Consider the following 21,160-nt stretch of genomic DNA (forward strand, 5'->3'; position numbering starts at 1 on the left):
TAAATAAATAAAGGAAAGGGGGGTACCTAGTCAGTTGTCCAACTGAAATGTGTCTTACGCATTTAACCCAACCCCTCTGAATTACAGAGGTGCGGGGGACTGCCTTAATCGAAATTCACATCTTCGGTGCCCGGGGAATGACAGATTTGTACCTTGTCAGCTCTGGGATTCGATCCAGCAAACTTTCAGTTACTGGCCCACCACTCTAACCACTAGGCTACCAATAAATTTGATTGATTGATTGAATAATCAATTAATTGCATTAATTCTTGCACCATGCGATCAATGATCAGTTCTAAACATGCATTTTTCTTCTCTTTGATGCATTGGTGGTCAGAGCACGCCTCTGGAGCCGTTACTACTGTGAAGTGAGTCCAATTAAACGAGATGGGACGAACGGTATCCTTGTTGTCGGCCTGTACTACCTCGTGAGTACGAAACCATGACAGAAAAGGTGAGGAATTTATTATGCAATGATCATGGAACAAAATAAATAAACAAAAGCCTCGGAAATAGACGCCTATTTGTAATTATTTTAAAATGCAAAGATAAACAAAATAGATGTTCACTCTTCTCACTAACGGCAAAGGATTGCATCTTGTTATTTACCTGTTTATCGTTACGAATAAGCCTGTCTATCATATCCCCCATTTGCACACAACACTAATATACTTGCCTGCTTGTAATGCAACACTTTAACCACTAGAAACTGCGAGTAGGCATGGTTTAAAGTTTGCGGGAACATGATTACATTTTAACACCAAGTTCCGTTTTTGTGAATGCCAACTTTTGCGTGAAAACTGGTGCACGCATGTTTTGGGATCTAGTTTGTATTGCACAGTTTATAAATGAGGCCCCTGGGCCTGGCACGCAGAGGCTGAGTGACTCCAAGGTACTCTGATCTAGAAGATGCTACCTGTTTGGTTACGTTTCAGGTCTGTGAGCAAGAGAAGCCAGCGGTAAAGAAGTAATTGACGCCAAGTTTTAATATCTAGGAAATAATATCTGTCTGTATGTTGAGAATGTGTGTAAATGCAATGGTAGAGGATTGAGAGAGCTGGATGAGAGAGAGAGCTCCCCAAAAAAATAAAGTAAACTTGGGAACCTGAATTTGCACTCATAGCTGAGACAGATATGCACATACAGTTAAAGGTCATGACTCACACATCACAAAATATAATTTACCACTAGTTATTTTACACATAACATTCTTATTTAGTTCAAAACTGATTTCCAAACTTAAAAGCTAAATTGTAAAAAAAAAAATATTTAAAGGAACAATTTGAAATTGCATACATCTAGACTTGTACCTCCAAGTTACAGCCATTTTAATCTGCCTACTACAACAACAAAAAACACTGAGACACATTGGCCGGTATGAGTGTGATTACAGAGTAGGGTAATGACAGCCCTGATCTGCAGAAAGTCAGGTTGGTGAGTCATAGTCACAGCACAAACTGCCTCCCCTCCCCTCTCCTCTCTCAAGGCTGCGCTGCCTTGTACAAGAGCTCTGGGGACTGTCCCCGTGACATATGAGCAAAAACTGAAAGTCATAATTTGTGACTGGGGACTATTCTTTAGACTACACTGTTCGTGGGTGAGAGACACTCACTCGATCTGCCAAGCAGACTTATTTATGAACTAATGTCCTTGGCAGGCACAACTTCCTGACAGTGACAGGGTTAGTGGAAGTCAGGTAGAGGTAGCCTATATCCCACATAGCCTTCAAACCGGTATGGCCACAACAAACATGTTACAATCAAGTTAGTAAAGAATTATATGAACTCCTCTTGGCTTTAATTTTCAAGATAATTGCTCGAAAGCACTTTACATTCAGTATATTTGATTTCATGCCTGTTGTTTGACATGCAGAACACTTTGCACTCAAGAAACCCAATACACTGGCAACTAAAAGCTTGAGCTCATAGATGTGGTGTAATCTTATAAGACATAAAGGCAGCTTTAAAAAGGGATCCAGAGATATTTTTGTACACTTACATTTTATTGAGTTTTCGTTTAGATTCAAGTACAGTGATACAGTTGTCCCATTGTTTTAACATCCAACCAGACCAAAAGTACATTTAAAAAAAAGCCATTGTTGACTCAAGGCAAATGAACTTGATAGACTGGTCACCACCAAGAGCATCCTGCACCTTGTAGTGTTTGTTTATCCAACCGTGCATTCGTATTCCCGTCCCAATTACACTAGACAAGTTAGCTCATTTTATATGAACGCGTCTGCAAGAGGATCAAATCCAGTTCAAATGTAAATGTGTGGTTTCAAATCCAGTCCATTTTGGTTCAGATAAAATATGGATGCTTTAATTAACCCACCCCTGAGCTCAGGGTGTCGGTTTCTCACCCTGAGCTCACAACATGCCCACTGCAGGGATTCTCTTTCTCTGTTAAAGCAGGTTTTTACATCGTTTCTTTCTTTTTTTCTGAGCCATATCTGTGAAGAAAGGGGGGGGGGGACTGGTGTGGCAGGAGAGGAGAGCACCATTGCATACACACACACCAACTGCAGCAAGACCGCCTTTATGTTCTGTGTCATTCCAAAACCAGAGAGAGAGAGAGAGAGAGAGGTGATTGGCTGTTTAGAAACAGAGTCTGCGGTTGGCTAGCGAGACATAGGTAGGAGAGTTCCATTTGCAAAGAAGCAAGACTAACAAAACACAAGTGGCAGTAAGGACAGAAGAATAAATAAAACAAAAAAATCTCAGAGGCGTGTCCATACAAGGAGAAAAATGATGAATGAATATAGGCTGGTCAGTCATTAAAGAATAATACGCCTTTCTGTAAACAACCTGAGAAAGCTTCTGACATTTGAAATATTCAAATGAAGATAAAGCAAGAAACCCCAAATCGACAACAGAATGTCAAGCCTAAAAAATACAATGTTTATTACAGTATACATTTACATAAAGTAAATCATATTTACAAAGGTTTATTGCTCTTCCATTTTTCACTAAAACACTTCAGGTAAAAAGGTGTCAATTTCTCCCTGTTTATCTTCAAGAACTAAACCAACGAGACGAAAACGGAACAATCTCATTCTTCCTCAGTCAATCAAGTTTCTTACTTAGATCTCTATGAAAACTAATGACTAGTACATGCAGTGGCTTTGACCAGTGTACCTGCTGAACAAGAGTATAAACACAACATGCAACAATTTCTAAGATTTTACTGAGTTACAGTTCATATAAGGAAATCAGTCAATTAAAATAAATTATTTAGGCCCTAATATAGGGATTTCACATGACTGGGCGTGGGCGCAGCCACATGACATAGGCCCACACACTGGGGAGCCAGGCCCAGCCAATCGGAATGAGTTACTGCCAAATTCTCTAAAACGACGTTGGAGGCGGCTTATTCAATTCTCTGACAACAGTTCTGGTGGACATTCCTGTAGTCAGCATGCCAATTGCATGCTCCCTCAAAACTTGAGACATCTGTGGCATTGTGTTGTGTGACAAAACTGCACATTTTAGAGTGGCCTTTTATTGTCCCCAGCACAAGATGCACCTGTGGAATGATCATGCTGTTTGATCAGCTTCCTGATATGACACACCTGTCAGGTGGATGTGTTATCTTGACAAAGGATAAAATTCTCACTAACAGGGATGTTAACAAATTTGTGCCCAACATTTGAGAGAAATAAGCTTTTTGTGTGTATGGAACATTTCTGGGATATTTTTTTCAGTTAATGAATCATGGGACCAGCACTTAACATGTTGCGTTTAAATTTTTGTTCAGTGTACTTGGTTACCGTGTTCAAGTTCTGGTGTCTGTGCATCTGTCTTTATGTTTGAATATACGGAATGCTTTATGTAATTACATGTTTTAACAGAATAGGTCAAACCACAAGAGTAAACACCTTCCACAGCCAAGTGACATTACCAGGCCTACTAGAGTAACTGCCCTGTACTGTTTATGCCACACAAAACCCCCCATTGACTTTAAATAGTGGGAGAAAACTTAACAGATAAAATAACTTTTAACCCATAGTTCTGTGTGTTCTAATTGAAGGTGTGTATGACTGGTTGTCACATACCTGTGTGTGCTATCAAACAACTAATTGTTTGACAGCAAACAACTTATTATCATTCATTGGATTAAAAAAACAAACCCCATCAGCTTAATGTATTCATCGGAGGGTTCAAACAACACTAGTGACAAAAACAAAGCTAAAAAGCAGGTCAAAAGGGGTTGTGTTACAGTTAACATAAAATGTCACTTGTTCATTCATGTTTCTAAAAACATAGTTTTGTCTTTTTGGGGGGTTTAAACTACAAAAGGCCAAAAGATTAAAACATTTGAAAAGTGGAATATAGCAAATAACAGAACTCAGTAGTACAGCCCTGAAGCACACACATTTTCCCTCCAAAACCAAAGAATGTCTTTGCCCACAAAAACATTCCTACCTTTTTTTTTCTCTTCTCCCCTGAATATTTGCTGCGTGTTGGATCTTGTCATCGCCGTCTTCACATTAAGTTCTTACGAGCAGATCTTGTAGAGGTAAAGACGGAAAATAAAAAGGGGGGGGGGGGGGAGCAATCCCTGGGATCAGGCAGACACCTGTCTGTGGCAACGTCAGATTTATGAACCTGTGTCCGTCAGGTGTTTGAAAGATTCAGACGATACTTGCCCATTCGCCTTGATGAGTGTGCTCAGTGAGGAGGGACCAAGTGACTAAGCCCTACAGTCCCGTGGGACTCCAGTGTATTACACCACTAGATCCTCCTCCAGTTTCTCACCATCGCTCAAGTCTATGATGCGATTCATTTCCCAAGGAATGTGTGGAGAAATTGATGTAAGCGATGACATTCCTGTTTTGCAAAAAAAGGGAAGAGTCAGCATTCTCAGGGAATGTTGGAAGCTGTTTACCTTAGCCAATGGGATGGATGGAGAGGAGGGAAGGTGTGTGAAGGAAAATAAGTCCATACAGACAGATAGATGTTAGATGGGATAGATGTGTTGGTGCTTTCGGGTCCAATCCAAGCCCAAGGACACCACCATTTTCAACAGAGATGACCATGTCTTGTGATGTGTGAGTGTTTTTGGAGAGGGCGATGTTGTGACCCCTGGGGTTATATGGACTTTGTGATGAATAGCTTGTATGGCTGGACAGACCTGGGGGAGGTTTCCACCTGAGTGGTCTTCCCGACTGCAGAGATTGATCTTGAGGGGAATAATTGGCTGATTCTTTGGGCTGATAGCTCCTGTGGGGAAGAAGAAACTCATAGCTTACCACTGAGCGCTACTCACAACCACAAGAACACGTTCTGAAGTTGAATATCTTGTTTTCATCAGCCCTCGTCAGAAAGTCCTCTTTAGGTGAACATTGGCAATACTTAGGCTATACAGTGTCTACTGGCTTTTGTTCTACTTCAACTCCCAAAGTGCTAATAGGCGAAAATCAAATGATAACAGCAATGAGGACCTTTGCCTTACTTGTTCATTCAGACTAAAGATGGATACACTGATTTACTGTAGCTATGCCAGACTCGGACTCGGTGCTCACTCCCTACGTATAAAGTCAACATTCTTATCTGAAAGGCCTTTCAGGTAAAATGTGTGTGATACGGAGTGGCACCACAGAACAGTAGCTATAGCCTCAAACGCAATGCAATAAAAATGTCCTCAACAAGGAAATGTTTGTCCCAGGTCAGTGGAGACAGCCTTGATAACTGTTGTTAACAACAGGATAATAATGCTGGCCTGCGTTGCCTGACAAGGGAACGCAAAAACAACTTCAGGATAATATAGAGTTATCAAAGAGCGGCTTACCAGCTTTCCTCGGGGCACTCTTCTAGTATGGCGACTCGACACTGAAACAGAACATAAAAGAAAATAGTGGCGATGAGTGTAATGATGAGTTGGCTTTGAAGGGATTTGAGAAAAACAAGACGCCTCATTGTTGTGGGGATGATAACTTCGCTTTGACAACCTGAATGACTTGATTTTAGTTCATATATCCACATGACCGCAACAAATATAAAGCAGGCAGCTATTATTTCAAAATAATTGTGTATCCTAATTTCTTTGATGGAAACCCAATAGGTAGCTCTTTACACTTGTACCTGTATACATGTTGAAATTGGCAGATTTGGTCACTGATAAGCGCCTAAATTGTAACGCAGTGGCTTTACAGTAACATGCTATACACTCAGTGGCCAGTTTATTAGGTACACGAAGGACCAGGTCAGACACCCCTTTGCCTCCAGAACAGCCAGAATTATTCAGGCATGGAAACGTTGCTCAACTGGTATCAAGGGATCAAACGTGTGCCAGGAAAACATTCCACACACCATTACAGCACCGCCACCATCCTGTACCGTTGACACCAGGCAGGATGGGGCCATGGACTCATGCTGCTTACGGCAAATCCTTGACTCTGCCATCAGCAAGATGAACCGGGATTCATCAGAACAGGCAATGTTTTTCCACTCCTCAATTTCCCAGTGTTGGTGATCGCGTGCCCACTGGAGCTGCTTCTTCTTGTTTTTAGCTGATAGGAGTGGAACCCGGTGTGGTCGCCGGCTGCAATAGCCCATCCATGACAAGGACCGACGAGTTGTGCGTTCCGAGATGCCATTCTACACACCACTGTGGTACTGCGCCACACCACTGTTTGTGGCCCGCCTGTTAACTTGCACGTTTCTTGCCATTTTCCTTTGACCCCTCATCAACCAGCCTTTTTGGCCCACAGGACTGCCGCTGACTGGATGTTATTTGATTGTCACCGACGATAATACCATGCTCACAGTCACTTGGGTCACTCGTTTTGCCCATTCTAATCCTACAGTAACTGAGTGCCTCGATGCCCGTCTGCCTGCTTTAAAATAGCAAGCCATGGCCAGGTGAACGGGGTGGCGTACCTAATAAACTGCCAACCGAGTGTACATGACGTCAGAGCTCAAGGTCTCCGCTTCACAGCACGGTATGGGTTTTGACTGACAGCGGTTCTGACAGCGGTCCCTCCCTGTAACTGGGCAATTTGAGCAAATGTTTTGTTGTCCGAGTGAGGGAAATGCTGTAAATGAAAGAGGACTCAAAGTATTTTGAAAGACGAGACGTTGAGGATTATAATAAAATATCGCTTTTATGCCGTACAAGCAAGCCAAAGACTTCCCATTTCCATATCGTAAGACTCATGTGATATAGAGTACATTGTCAACGTTTATGATCACTGTGCTTGATGTTCAGTTCCAAGACGACGTGGCGTCATACCCTGGGTTGTTCTGAACAACTACAAGTCTGCTTGCTCTCGTTCCTCAACAACACAGCTAGGAGAGCTGGAAATAGCAGCTCATTGTTGAAGACTCTTCTTGGAGTCATAATATTGCATTGAAATTGCTTAGGAATTGTGGACACTTTGTAGAGGTGTGAAAGCCACTTGGAGACACCAGTTTGACCTCTCACTCAAACCCTTCTCATCTCTTTGTCTTATGTTGTACCTACCCCAAATTTTTATATCCTTATCATGTTGCTGAATGTATCTACAGTATTTTCCGATTTCGTTATCAGCAAATGCAGCGAAAAAGACAAATGTAAAATTCACATACAATCAACAATGTAAAGTTAAGATTCCATCTCGTTTCAGATGAACCGTTTTGTCCTCGCCTTTAGTCTAAATAATTTCCCCCTAATTTCCAAACTGTTTCCTTTTAATTGCTACCATGGTTATACATATGGTTTTCATATTTCTTCTGTAAAAAAAAAAATATATATTTAGCCCTATCCATATAGGCCAATTCCTACGAGTTTAAATGGTTAGTGAACAAACCCTAATGCCCTGATGAATAAGAGCAGTGTTGGTAGGTACTGTAACCTTTGTAATGCTGCGATCGCATCTCAGAAAGCATCTAGCCTAGTTTTGTGCCATTGATAAGAACAGTAGACATAACAATGGGGACAAACACAGGAAGAGGATGACTCAATAACTACAATATCAACAATGAGTACTTGGCCGTTTCACTTTGATCCTGCAGGTATGCCCGTGTACTATGGCTGAATTACGGCATGTCTCCAGAAAATATGAGTACTTCCGTGAGGAATGTCCCTCAGGACAAACCGTGTCGAGGAAACTCTAAATCATAGCGGAAAGTAAGCGAGGACAGATGGAACCAAGTGGAAGAGAGGAATGTAGAGTAAGAATGTTAGAAAGAGTGAAAGACAGTAACAGACAGAAGAGGCGAGAAGAAGAGGGAGATGGACAGAAAGAGAGCGAGAGACCTGTGCAGACAAGACGGTGGCATTCCAACCATGCTCTCATCTCAGCCTCTCCCCCATCACCAGTGACTCCCATGGAAAGGGGGAAAATCCAAGTGATGGAAATGTATGCCCTTCTTTATTGCCCTTATCTAATTGTTGCTCCACTGACTCAAATCTCTGTCCACCTCTCTAGTCCACCAAAACGTACCAGAAATCTGAAGAGAGAGATGCTGCTTATAAACAGAGCAAGGTGACCGCGGACAATAGTTTGGTTAAACAGTACAAATATGACATACGCAGATCGATCAAGATGGTGAAACACAAGTATAGGGACAAAAGGGGAGGAGCAATTCAGCAGGTCGGACACAAGGCGTATGTGGCAGGGGCTCCTAACGATCACCAACGCTACCCTACCGGACGAGCTAAACACCTTTTTCTCAAGAAACGAGCACAATGACCCTGAGCTACCATTCAAGTAAGTCATTCAAACATCTTAACCCTTGCAAGGTTGCTGGCCCAGACGGCATCTCTAGCAGTGCCCTCAGAGCACGTGCAGACGAACTGGCTGTTTTGTGTTCTCTGACATTTTCAATCTCTCCCTAACTCCGGCCTCTATACCCACCTTCTTCGAGATGTCCACTATCATCCTGTGCCCAAGAAAGGGAAAGTAATTGAGCTGAATGACTACAGACCAGTAGCACTTCTGTCATCATGAAGTGCTTTGAGAGGCTAGTCAAATACCATATCACCTCCTCCTTCCCCGACACACTCGTCCCTCTCCAATTAGTCTACCGCCCTGACAGATCCACGGACGACGTAATCGCTATTGCACTGCACACTGCCCTTACCCACCTGGACCATAGGAATGCAAATGTGACTCATTTCAGGAAACTAGGCGTATGTCACCACTCCACAGGAAAGCCATTTGAACGTAGTTAACTTTTTAATTAAAAAAAAATCTAAATGCGTTTTTTTGGCAGAAGTGCCTTCTGGAACATGTAAACATTCATGTGCCTTAATAACAAACTGATATGCAATCTGTAAATATTAATACAATTGTTCAATTACGAGCCTAGTTGGTTTAGCCACAGAAAAAGACAGGAACCTTCCCGCTAGGCATGATTGGCTGAGATAATGGGTGGGCTGGACATGTCGAGAGATGAGTTCAGATTGGTCTGTCATGTAGCACGCTACTGTCTATTTGAGCTGGTCAGTATGTGTAGGTAATCCTCTCTAATGCAGATTTCTTTGAAAGATATCACATAGTAGAACTGCAAAGGGGTTGCTCTCCACTTTCTGGAGGACCATGTTTTGAAATCAGTGGAATGCATGGTGGAATTAGAGTATGATACAGTAGCTAAGGAGAAAATTCTGCCGTTTGATTGCAAATATGCAGACGGAGTTGAAAAGAGAACACACTGAAGGCTGTTGTGTAAAACACCTCTCTCCGGATTACAACTTCAAACTAAGGCAACCATGGCATCCGTGACAGAGAGGGAGATGCGTCCATCCATGAATACAGGCAAAATAGTAAACTCGCTAAATTTTCAGATATTACACATTTCAAATTTTGTCAGAAAGTTGTTTTCATTTCAAGTTAAAGTGTACTGCTAGTTAGCTAGTTAACCTTAGCTGGCTGGCTCGCGAGCTAACGTCACGTTTATGATCTGTGTAGTAATATTATTCGTATCTCAGAGCTATTTGCATTGGTAGTTATAGCCTCATGTTAGCTAGCTAGCTAACATTGAACCTGGTTGGTTAGCTACCTGCAGATTCATGCAGGGTAGTAACATTGTGAGTTGGGATTATGGTTCATTGTTTAGCTAGCTAGCTACATGTATAAACAAAAGACTCCACTATGCAAGTAACCATTTCAATAGAATGTTCATGATGCCACTGCAACAACTGTCGATAGACGCTCTGGCTATTTACTCTGATTTCAGAGCACTTGTCTGAGCGTGCCAGAGAGCAGAATAACAGATGAATTTACGAACGCTCAACACCTGTTCAATATGGCCGGTGTCAGTAAACGTTGGAAAAAAGAGCTGAATTAAATTGTTGCGAGAAGCACAGTTGCAGTCACCAACAAAAACAACCTAACCACCTCTGCTAGGGTGAGTAAAAGGGTCAGAGTGAGCTGTTTCCTCATTTGTGTCTGGAAGTAGCTAGCAAGCTAGCCAATGTTAGTCAGTTAGTTTGGGTGCTTGACTGTTGTTGTTAGGTCAGAACGCTCAGATCAACCCTACTCCTAGGCCAGAGCGTCCAGTATGCTGTCTGAACACTCCAAGAGCAAGCCGAACGCACACCGTCTGTCCTACAGGACACCTACAACACCAGGTGTTGCAGGAAGGCCAAGAAGATCATCTGGGTCCCCAGGCTCCCAAGCCACGCCCTGTTCTCCCTGCTTCTATCACTCAGACAAGGGCAGTACAGGAGCATTGTGTCAAAAACGGAACGTTTCTACCCTCAGACCATCAGACTGCTGAATAGCCACCACTAGTCAGCTACCTGCTACTTAATTGATCTATTTATCACCGCCACAGTTATGTATATAGTGCTATTTCTATTGTTGTTTTTTATTACCATCTCCATTATTTTATTTCACTTAGTCCTGCATGTTGGATCTCTAAGACTAAGATTTTCACTGTACCCTACAATCACACCTGCAACACTGTACGTGACTATTAAATACTCTGAATCTGAAGTGAGGAGGGGCTTAAGCTCTGCTGGAAGTGTCCGTTCCACGGCCCGGGGCCACCACGCCCCGACAGCTTGTTATCTTAAGGTGATTCAGAGAGGGGCGAAAAGAGGCGGACCCCCCTGTTGAGATGGAATCTTCCTCTCCTGAGTGTGAGGCTAGAGAGAGAGTGTTGGAATGTGGTCCGACTGTGTTTTCAAAATACTGAAACCCACAGCGTTGATCCAGGCTGACAAGGCCAGGCAGAATGAGGAGAGCGAGCCAGAATAAATACATGCAGGTCTTTGGCAGTGGTTTATCTGTGACGTATCACAGTTATCTACTGTATACATGTCATGGTATATCAACAGAATCATATCTTAGTTGCTTTAATCAATCTTACTCTGTAAAAAAGTGTCCAGTAACGTATATCAGAACATGGTTAAACAAATTCAGTGTACACCTAAGACATATATCTATCTATATCCTCTACCGGTGAAAATAATCTGCTCCCTATAAAGACTGTGCCCTTTTCCAGAAACCTACACTATCTGTATACTATACTATACTGTATTCACTAATCCCCCCCATTTTACTTAGGGGCCTGGCCTGCTGTGCACCAATTTGCCAGTCACCTATCGCACTAATCAGGAACCGTATGGTGTTCGGGGCTTTGAACCTGCCAGTCCCTCTCTCATCTAAAACAGCTGTGCGTCTGTGTGAACCCAGCTGTGCACACAGGGTTGTCTAAACGTAACCAACCAGGCCTACTTTTAACACCCACACTGCATTCCCCTTGTTCACCGGCAGTAAACACGACAATGAAGTGAACTCAAGTAAAATGTTGTATCTTTTGCTTTTTATCAGCTTGTTAAGTTATCCAATAGGAAGTCTGCACTTTGGGGGAACTGCGTGTTATGCTGGTTGGTTATCTGGAGGCTCATCTTCCTGACTGGATGAAGGCGGTTGGTCTTTGCATCAGAAATCCCTGTAACTTTATTTCCCTTTCCTTGTTTTGAACCTTTACGCACACCTCCGTTCTTTATTTTCTACTGGCCACAAACACAAAAAGCTGAGGTACGTAATACTACTTTGTACGACGTCTACTAATGAAACAAAAACTATTTCAAGGAATGCATCTGCAGGCACACTCTAGAAATCAGCCAGGTAGATATTAAGTGAGCAATCCCAGTAGTTCATCTTCACTTACAGAGTTCCTGTTTTTCCATTGACAACCTTACAATAATTTATTTATTTATTCATCCGTTATTTTACCAGGTCAGTTGACTGAGAACACGTTCTCATTTGCAGCAACGACCTGGGGAATAGTTACAGGGGAGAGGAGCCTGCCAATGATCCAAACCTGACATTCTTAGTCAATGGATACAGACAGTTTCCTCTCTAAGACCTCCAGGAGTGCGAACGCCGTCAAGGAACAATAGCCTCAAATATCAAGTTTGAGTTTGTCGGATTATGATAACGAGGAGCAGGGAGACAAACTCTGAACCTTGGAGCGGCGGTTGTAGACCGTGCTCTGCAGGTACAGTACGCTTGACCTCCAGCGATCTCTGTCCCATCAGGTCACTTTTTTTTTCGTCTGCTCTGCCTGACAACACTCTTATTAGCGAGGGAGGGGAGAGGAATGAGAACGTGAACTACAACAAGAGTTCCAATGAGAAAAAGGGTGTTGACGCAAAACTGTGAGCAATGACACCTGTGGTATATTTCTCCCTTTCTGGTTTGTTCAGAAGGGGTGTTATCATAGATTTCTGTTGCCAAATGCTGGAATGTGCGAGGCGTGTCAGCCCGTGTCTGCCTTGGCTAAACGGTTTGTTCTTCGCTTTAAGATAACGATTCCTGAATCCACTGGCAGGTAACTCAGAGGATGTGGTCGTTTGCATCACTTTCACCTCAGTGATACGATTGATCAGAAATGACACTTTGGAGTTCCATATGAAACCTTGGAGTTCCATAACCTTGGAGTTCCACTCTGGAGTTCCATATGAAACCTTGGAGTTCCATAACCTTGGAGTTCCACTCTGGAGTTCCATATGAAACCTTGGAGTTCCATAACCTTGGAGTTCCACTCTGGAGTTCCATATGAATCCCCCCCCAACAAAAAATGCAGTATCTTTATCTGTGTTGAGGCAAATGAAAAGCCACAAAGAGTTTGCTAAAATAGGGTTTTTGGAAGTGCAGAGAATTTGACTGCTACAAAACAAAGTGAAGATACTTGGTAACACTACAAGTTCTAGGATGCCAAAGAATGAGAGGAATGAAGCGAGGCCTGGAGATTCACAGGAAGGGCACTTAAGAGACGGGGAGGAATTGGGTATCATTACACACAACAGGTGTGTCTGCAAAGCCATACGCTCTTTTAATGGATTAGCACAAGTGGATCAAAAGGTAAAACCAAGAGAACTCACTGTCTTTTTCTCCGTCTCAGGTGGAGGACTCCACCGATGATGGCCCCTAGGGCGATAATCACGCCGATGACGATCCCAGTGATCTGCCCGCCCGTCAGACCATTATCCAGTGTTCCCTCCTCTGAGGAATCACAAGAACAACCTATCATTTATCATCGTCATCAGAGCATCTCAAAGATAAATGTGTACAGTGCTACCGTACATGATTTACGTGTAGAATATCCCAACAAAAGTTAGGGTGAGAAGACATCCTAAGAACCATGGTGCCGAATGGTGGAATACTCTTCCACTATCAAACCTTTGACGGACAGCTGGTGGGCGACGGCGGTGCTCAACCCGGTGACGGCGTTGCTGGCTTCACAGGTGTAAATCCCAGTGTTCTTGTACACGGCGGCTTCGATGATGTACTCGGCTGTCATCACGTCGGTCCGCGTCCCGTTGAACTTCCAGGTGTAGGTGGCAGCAGGGAGGGAGACTGAGGTACACTTGAGCGTGACACGGTCTTTCACCTCCACGGCACTATCCCCCTTCACCGACACAGCCTCAGGACCAACTGAGACACAGGAAAGGAGAATTTATACCTGAATTTCAGCTGGATTTGGCCATTCTGGCCTCAATAATACTACACTTTAGCATTCAGACAGTTCATCGTGGATTTGGGTGAAACACAAAGCTTTTATTTTTGGATACTGTAACGTTATGAATATACAACAAAACATAAAGTTAACTTCGTTCATTGGTGTTAATGGTCAGCGTAGAGGTCAAGAGGCCAGAGACTCACAGTTGACCCCTATCTTGAGACTGGCAGAGTCTGTGTTCACAGCATTGGTCAGCTTGCACTGGTACTCCCCACTGTCCTCCTTCTGCACTGGCTTGATCGTGACCGAGCTCTTGTCTGCCGAGACCACGACCCTGTTGCTAGGAGACAGTGCCACGCCATTCTTCAGCCACACTCGGGTGCCGGCGGTGCCGGCTCTTGCCTGGCAGCTCAGGGTGGCCGTGCTGTTACCTGCAACGAGCGTTCCATTGGGGCCTGTGATCTTAGTGCCGGATAGGGCCTCTACAAACACAGAGGACAAATGGAGGTTGGGTTTACACAGACCAGATGGTAACACTGAGAGACAGCTTGTTTCACTCACAACTACAGAGTGCTAGACCCACAAAGTATTTAGAATATACGAAGCTTGATGAACCCCATGAAGCTTGATGAACCCCATGAAGCTTTATGAACCCCATGAAGCTTTATGAACTCTTCATTCGATTTTAGTTTAATGGATTTAGTGATGCCTACTAAATTGGAAGACATTGTACTTTCATTATACCTTAATGACATGACATCTGAACACTGGGCACACTGGTTGAACCAGGAAATCACGTTGAACCAACATGGAATAATAGTTGATTTGACGTCTGTGGGTCGCTACTATACAATATTACTGTACAGCTTATACCAGGCCACGTTTCCATAAAATGTGACATCAAATAGAATGTTATTTTACAATGAGTCTTTGAATGGGCTGATGTACCAAGCAAAACCAAATGACCTACATGAATAGATAATGCAATTAACATGCTCACTGTCTTGCTAGACCACTTGAAAGTGAGACTAAGGCCAAGTTTGTGTTTTTCTTTGGACCAGGTGAACCGGTGGAACGGGAGAAACCACTGTCTTGTTTATCTTGATGTCTTCTTTCCAGACTATTAAGTGTTGGAAAACGAATGCCAAGATCATATATTTTAAACACAAAGTTCATGGCCCTCAATGGTGACTCATAACTGCCTAATCAATACTTTGGCCAATAAGTGTTAGGCTTGAAGGCAAACATTTTCAGAGGCAAATTCTTATTTCCTCAGCTTTGGTCAGTCATTAAAAGTAAAAACGTGTCACTGTGATTCGTGACGGAATAATTGGACTTGAAGTCACTACTGTTTGCCAAGTAGAGGGGAGCATTCATAGAACGACTGAAATGACCCCCCCACATCCCACAATCTCTCTTCCTTTGAAAAAAACAACACACGACTCAAAAACTCCAGGCATTCTGAAAGACCTCCCCCCCAACCGAGCAGGTTTTAGTCACTCACAACATGGTAGACTGTCTGTCTCCTGTTGTAAACCGTTTCAGTACACACCGGGCCATGCACTCTTTGTACCGTATGGTATGCAGCACATATTTCGCAAGCTTTAAAAACCTACAAGGGAACGTACAAAGTTGCCATGATACGAGGTCACTGGGTTTGAAACTTGTACCGTAGGCTTAAAAATCATACGGAATCCATTCAGTGTTCGGTGTTATGCCTTCTGGGTGCGAAGCCAAGAAGCAGGTTTCAGTCTGTCTGTTCATGGTATTAGCTTAATAAGGATGATACCATCTCTTTGAGGCAGGGATGGAGGACTAATGACAAATTCTTTATCTTGCAGATACAGAAACTGTTTTAAAAAAAGTGTTGATTTGGCTGTAACGAACCTTTTCGATGAAATATTCACCATTAAATGGAGAACGGGTAATAATAACTTCCTTGTAATTAGTTAAACAAGATCAAGTCATTCTATAAGTCTAATAAAATCAAATGAGTGTAACATCTGAGAAACATGTTACCGACAAGAACTTCAGAAGAATACTGTAGCTCAACTGAATGCAACCACCATTTTCACTACTTTGCTTTCCATTAGAGTAAGATTTGAGTCTCTAGGTCTTTACCAGTATACTGTCCATGGTTCCCCTTTGTATTTGCTAAAGCACCCTTCCTATCCATGTACAAAACCTTGATTTCCCATTGGCTCTTGTGGTTCTTCTACTCACCTACTACAGTGAACTTGGCTGTGGTGGATTCCAGGTATCGCAAGGTTTTGGCATTGCTGGCCATGCAGGAGTAGTTTCCACTCTGTGCCTCGGCAATGTTGGCCAGTACCAGCTTGGGGCCCATCACATTGAGCGGGACTCCATTGTGGATCCACTGAATCACAGCCGCAGGGCTAGACTGGGCTGAGCAGGTCAATGTAATGTTGGAACCCTTCTTTTGGACCTCAGCCATGGGGGTGACTGCCATGGCAATGTTTTCTGGCCCATCTGCAAATATATTGGAGTTAGGTATATTGGAGTTAGGCCTAAGCCTACATTTGAAAAATATCTGGACCTAAGGCTGCAAACCACATTAAATTCTTAACGAAAACAAGCCATGCTTGGTCTATCCCCACCCAGGTGCTCAACTCAGATGGACTTTGATGAAATGTGGATCTTATCTGACCTGCATTTTCCTGACACCTGCATTGTACTACCCTGAGCTGGCTGATTTAGATCAGCAGCCTCTACCTGTTACAATATAGAAAATGGCTGGCATGACTTATTCTAAAGCCGTCACACAAACGAATTGATCTACTGCTCAATATCATATCTACGTGTTGATAAAATTGAGAAAGAAAATGTTGCCGGGATTTCAACTCTCTTGATAAGGGTAAATCAGCATAACCATCGGACCACAGGCATGGTGTAAACAGGAGAGTTGGGTTTGGGTGTAGAAACCCCTACTGGTAGTGTCCCAAGTCACACAAAGCCTCCTAAGACTCTAAACTAAATGCCACCTGAACCTTTCAGATAGCCTTGCAGAGACGTGAGCGGAATCAATGGATAAGAATATTAACCTGGTCCCAGATCTGTTTGTGCTGTATTTCTAACAATGACCATAGGAGTAGGAGACAGCTCAAACAGATGTGAGACCAGGCTATAAGAACATAGGTACTTACAGCTGACAGTGAGGTTGAAGGGGGCACTGCTATCGCTCTCTAGTTTGTTGGAGACTGTGCAGTAGATGGGTCCGACCAGATCCTCCCTGAACACTCCAGCCACGGTTAGCACTGTTGCGTTTGCACTCAAAGTCACATGATTCCCATCGGCGACCAGTGGGGCGGTGCCGTTGAGCCACTTGTACATGAGGAAGGAGCCTTTGGCCGAACAGGTCAAGACCACAGTGCTGTTGAACTCGACCGCTTCATTCAGGTTGGACTTGATGGTCACGACAGCGACCGGTTCTGAGGAGGGGAGGGAGGAGGTAGGGGTGGGTGAATGTCAGGGTAATTGTTATCAGGGCTTGAGTTTTGAGGCAGAGGGAGGGGGAGGGGAGAGTGGCATATTGATGAAGCTGTACTCTAAGGCTGAGGGGGAAGGGAGCGAAAGCATTAAACTGATGAAAAGTAAACCACAGGTTGGCAGCAAAGGCTTTCTGAACATGTTGTGAACTGAACAAGTGCTCATTTGATGGCTGTGATGTCGTAAAATAAATTGCTGTTTAACTGACCAAAAATACACAGGGGTCATTCTAATCTGACCCAACAAAATGGTATATGACCTCTTGCTGGTTTTACACTTTGCCATAAACCTGAACGTCCAGTTTTACTTGTAAACTATTTCCCTACTTCTGACTCGTCATTGCCATCCTTCAAGCTTTGAATATGTGACGCAGCATGCAAATGGAGGCGAATGACGGACGTTATTACTTTAAAGGAGAAGCATTTGAAAGTAAAAAGTAAAAAACGTTTGTGCATCAAAATGCATTTGTTGGGGGCAGAAATGCCATCTGTAACATGTGAACTTTCACATGCCTTAATTACAAACCAGTATGCGAAAATATAAATACTAATACAAATATTAAATCCTGCTGTAGTGTATAGCCTTTCCTGTTTTATACTTAACCTGCGCTAGCTTAGACAGCCATGTCATTCATATTATTTATATATATATATTTTTTTTAATTGAACCTTTATTTATAGCAGTGCTATAGCCTGTGTTTTCTTTGCCCTCTTTCCTTTCAGAACCATAGTTAATGTCAGTTCTCAGTGGACATGATTCTCAGTTCTCTGAACCATGAGTGGTCAGCTGTGTGTGAATGTGGCTATCTTTTTCCATGAAGCCCTTCTTAACCTGGACATCCGCCTCATCCTTGTTCTGGCCGGACATGCTGTAGTGGTTGCTACCGGCCTTAAGCCAGCACCTAAGGTTTATTATGACATTCATGGTCCTTTGATTCTCTAAAACCATAAAACCCCTATTTTTCGGTGTTGTCACAGAGGAAGTTGACTGAGTTTTTAAATCAGTATAATGCCTGGTCTCATAGACTAGACGTAACATAGTAAACATAAACCTGGGACACTCAAATTAGTATGATATGTTACATTTGGTATGGTTACATAAGGCAGGAGGCCTACAGAATGTAGCTAAGCACAGGCAAAATCCAGGAGGAAAACCTGGTTCAGTCTGCTTTCCACCAGACACTGAGAGATTAATTCAACTTTCAGCAGGACAATAACCTAAGGCCATACCTGCACTGGAGTTGCTTACCAAGAAGACAGTGAATGTTCCTGAGTGACCGAGTTACAGTTTTGACTTAAATCTACTGGAAAATCTATGGCAAGACCTGGAAAGGGTTGTCTAGAAATGATCAACAACCAATTTGACAGAGCTTGAAGAATTTTGAAAAGAATAAAATGGGCAAATATTGTACGATCCAGGTGTGGAAAGCTCTTAGACATACCCAGAAAGACTCACCGCTGTAATGCAGTAGCTGCCAAAGGTGCTTCTACAAAGTATTGACTCAAGGGTGGGAATACTAATGTAAATGAGCTATTTCTGCATTTCATTTTAAATAAATGTGCAAACATTTTTCTTCTTCTAAAAACATGATTTTCAATTTTTCATTATGGGGCATTGTGTGTAGATGGTTGAGAGAAAAACATATTCAGGCTGTAACACAACAGCATGTAGAATAAGTCACGGAGTGTGAATACTTTCTGAAGGCAGTGCTGTGTAGGTGTCTAGCTACACAGCATATGGAAAAAACTCATTTGGGATATTGGCATGGATAAGCATTAATCCAAGAAATGCCTTGAGCCATCACAGACACACACATTGCTAAAGACAGGCCTAGGTTTGTAGCAATACAGTATAATGCCAGTGACATAACTCCATCCCATATTTCTAGAGCATGGTAGTAGGTTAGAATGTTCGTTTTCCAAGCCACAGGGCCACACCCTTGAATCATTATTAGGGAATTATGCATCAAAATGCATCTGTGGAGTAGGGCATACTTGGGAATGAAGAGAGTAGACGAAAACAGTTGGCTGTAAATAACAAAGTTGATTTTGGCAAACATATGCCAAAATGTGTAGGCTACTTCGGGACATTTACGCATTCAATGAACGTCTTGTATGCACAATCAACGTCTTACTCACCTAGAACTTTGAGCGCCGTTACACCTGTGCGCTGTACTGCAGCACTTGTGACCATGGTCACCGCATAGTCCCCGCTATCCTTCGCGGTCAAGGGTCCCAGCTTCAATACGCCGGTGGATGAATTCAGTGATACTCTTCCTGCGTAGCCAGCGCCAACTGTCTCTCCTTTGGGCGCAGAAGTGACAACAGGTACAAGTCCACTACCTCCGTTGAAATTCCAAGATACTGTGATAAAGTCGCCTACATCTGTGGGCATGATGAGGGTTTTGAACGTGACGTTCTTTCCCTGTACTCCCTGCAACGGGCCTGCTGGGAGTACGCTCTGCCCGTTGCAGCATCCTGAGAGAAACCGGTTTGAGTACAGGTGTTCACTTCAACATATAAGTGTGTGATATACATCAAGAAGGAAGCAAGATATATGCAATGCACTAGTAAAAACTATAAATAAATGTTTGTAATGGTAGCCTATATTATTGGCCTGAAAAAGGCATTCTACTAGAACCACGTCAATGCGCCTTCAGACGGCGCCTCCAAAACCTAACCGACCCAACACATCTCCAAACATTTTGTTTTCTTCGGTCCACTATTACATGTAGGGCTAACAATAATTGATATATTCATTAATCTTACCAACTGCTGACAGCAAAATGACAAGCGACCTAAAATTAAACAAATCCATCCCAGATGTCTGGAACCCTTCTTGCGACAGAGAATAATGCGGGCTACCTGTCGCTTTTACAAACTGAATGAGTACACTCCTTCATGGTACACACCCAGTAAAGGTGTCAACATCAGAAAACCCGCCTCTTAGAATGGATTGCAACCCATTCACATACTGCACTCTATTTTGACATAGTACCAACTATTACTACTGCGGAGAATGAAAAATATCGAAGAAATTATGTCTAGTTCTGTGCCCAAAATATTTCAAACAGCCTAACAATGTATGACAAGTCATCATATTTGCTCATAGAATGGTACGGCTACTATTACTGTGAATTTAGCAACACACCAATTAAGAAAAACTAAATATAATTTACTGCTTGAAATGTAGGAATGGCTTTACTTTTTCACCATGGGAAACAATTTCTAAGAAAAAAAAATCTATTTATTTTTTCAAAAGATATTCACCCCACAAACCCTAAAAAACATTGTAGGGTAGTCTACTGTAATTGTTTAAGGTGAACGTTTGATTTTGCGATCTGCCTTGACAGTGCTGACACCCAGTGGAATAAGCTAGACAAGGTTTCATCTTGACAGTTCAGTTGTACTGTGGGCACAATGTTCGTGTCTTCCTTAGGCAGACGGGTTGCCTCCCACATGAACCATGTTTCTAGGTCTGGAATTTCTGAGACCAGGTTTTGGAGGCAGAATATCAGACAGAAGTAAAAAAAAAAATGTAAAAAAATCTGGACAATAAAGTTATATTCTACCGTAGATCCTTGAGACATGGTAAATCGTTGAGATATCTCATGACCTGTATAGATGTGCCAATACAGTGCACGGCATCCTGTGTGACCACCAACACCACAGGTAGAGACAGTGGGAACTGGAATATTCAATGTACAGTACTAGTCAAACGTTTGGACACACCTACTCATTCAAGGGCTTTTCTTT

The 21,160-nt window shown here is 42.8% G+C and overlaps 1 protein-coding gene across 1 annotated transcript; it reads right to left on the reverse strand.

Moving 5' to 3' along the window:
• Positions 1-1,983: 1,983 nt before the first annotated feature.
• Positions 1,984-20,425, reverse strand: LOC110496206 (cell adhesion molecule CEACAM20). The gene is made up of 9 exons (XM_021571973.3): positions 20,174-20,425; positions 19,544-19,882; positions 17,063-17,347; positions 16,122-16,388; positions 14,102-14,380; positions 13,619-13,873; positions 13,321-13,441; positions 5,791-5,831; positions 1,984-5,222 (listed from the first exon to the last, which is right to left on the reverse strand). The coding sequence occupies exons 1-8, from the start codon at positions 20,220-20,222 to the stop codon at positions 5,813-5,815; spliced, it is 1,614 nt and encodes a 537-aa protein (XP_021427648.3). The 5' UTR covers positions 20,223-20,425; the 3' UTR covers positions 1,984-5,222; positions 5,791-5,812.
• Positions 20,426-21,160: the final 735 nt, after the last annotated feature.

The sequence above is a fragment of the Oncorhynchus mykiss genome, chromosome 18, assembly GCF_057628025.1.
Source record: "Oncorhynchus mykiss isolate SJ-2025 chromosome 18, ASM5762802v1, whole genome shotgun sequence".
NCBI lineage: Eukaryota > Metazoa > Chordata > Actinopteri > Salmoniformes > Salmonidae > Oncorhynchus > Oncorhynchus mykiss.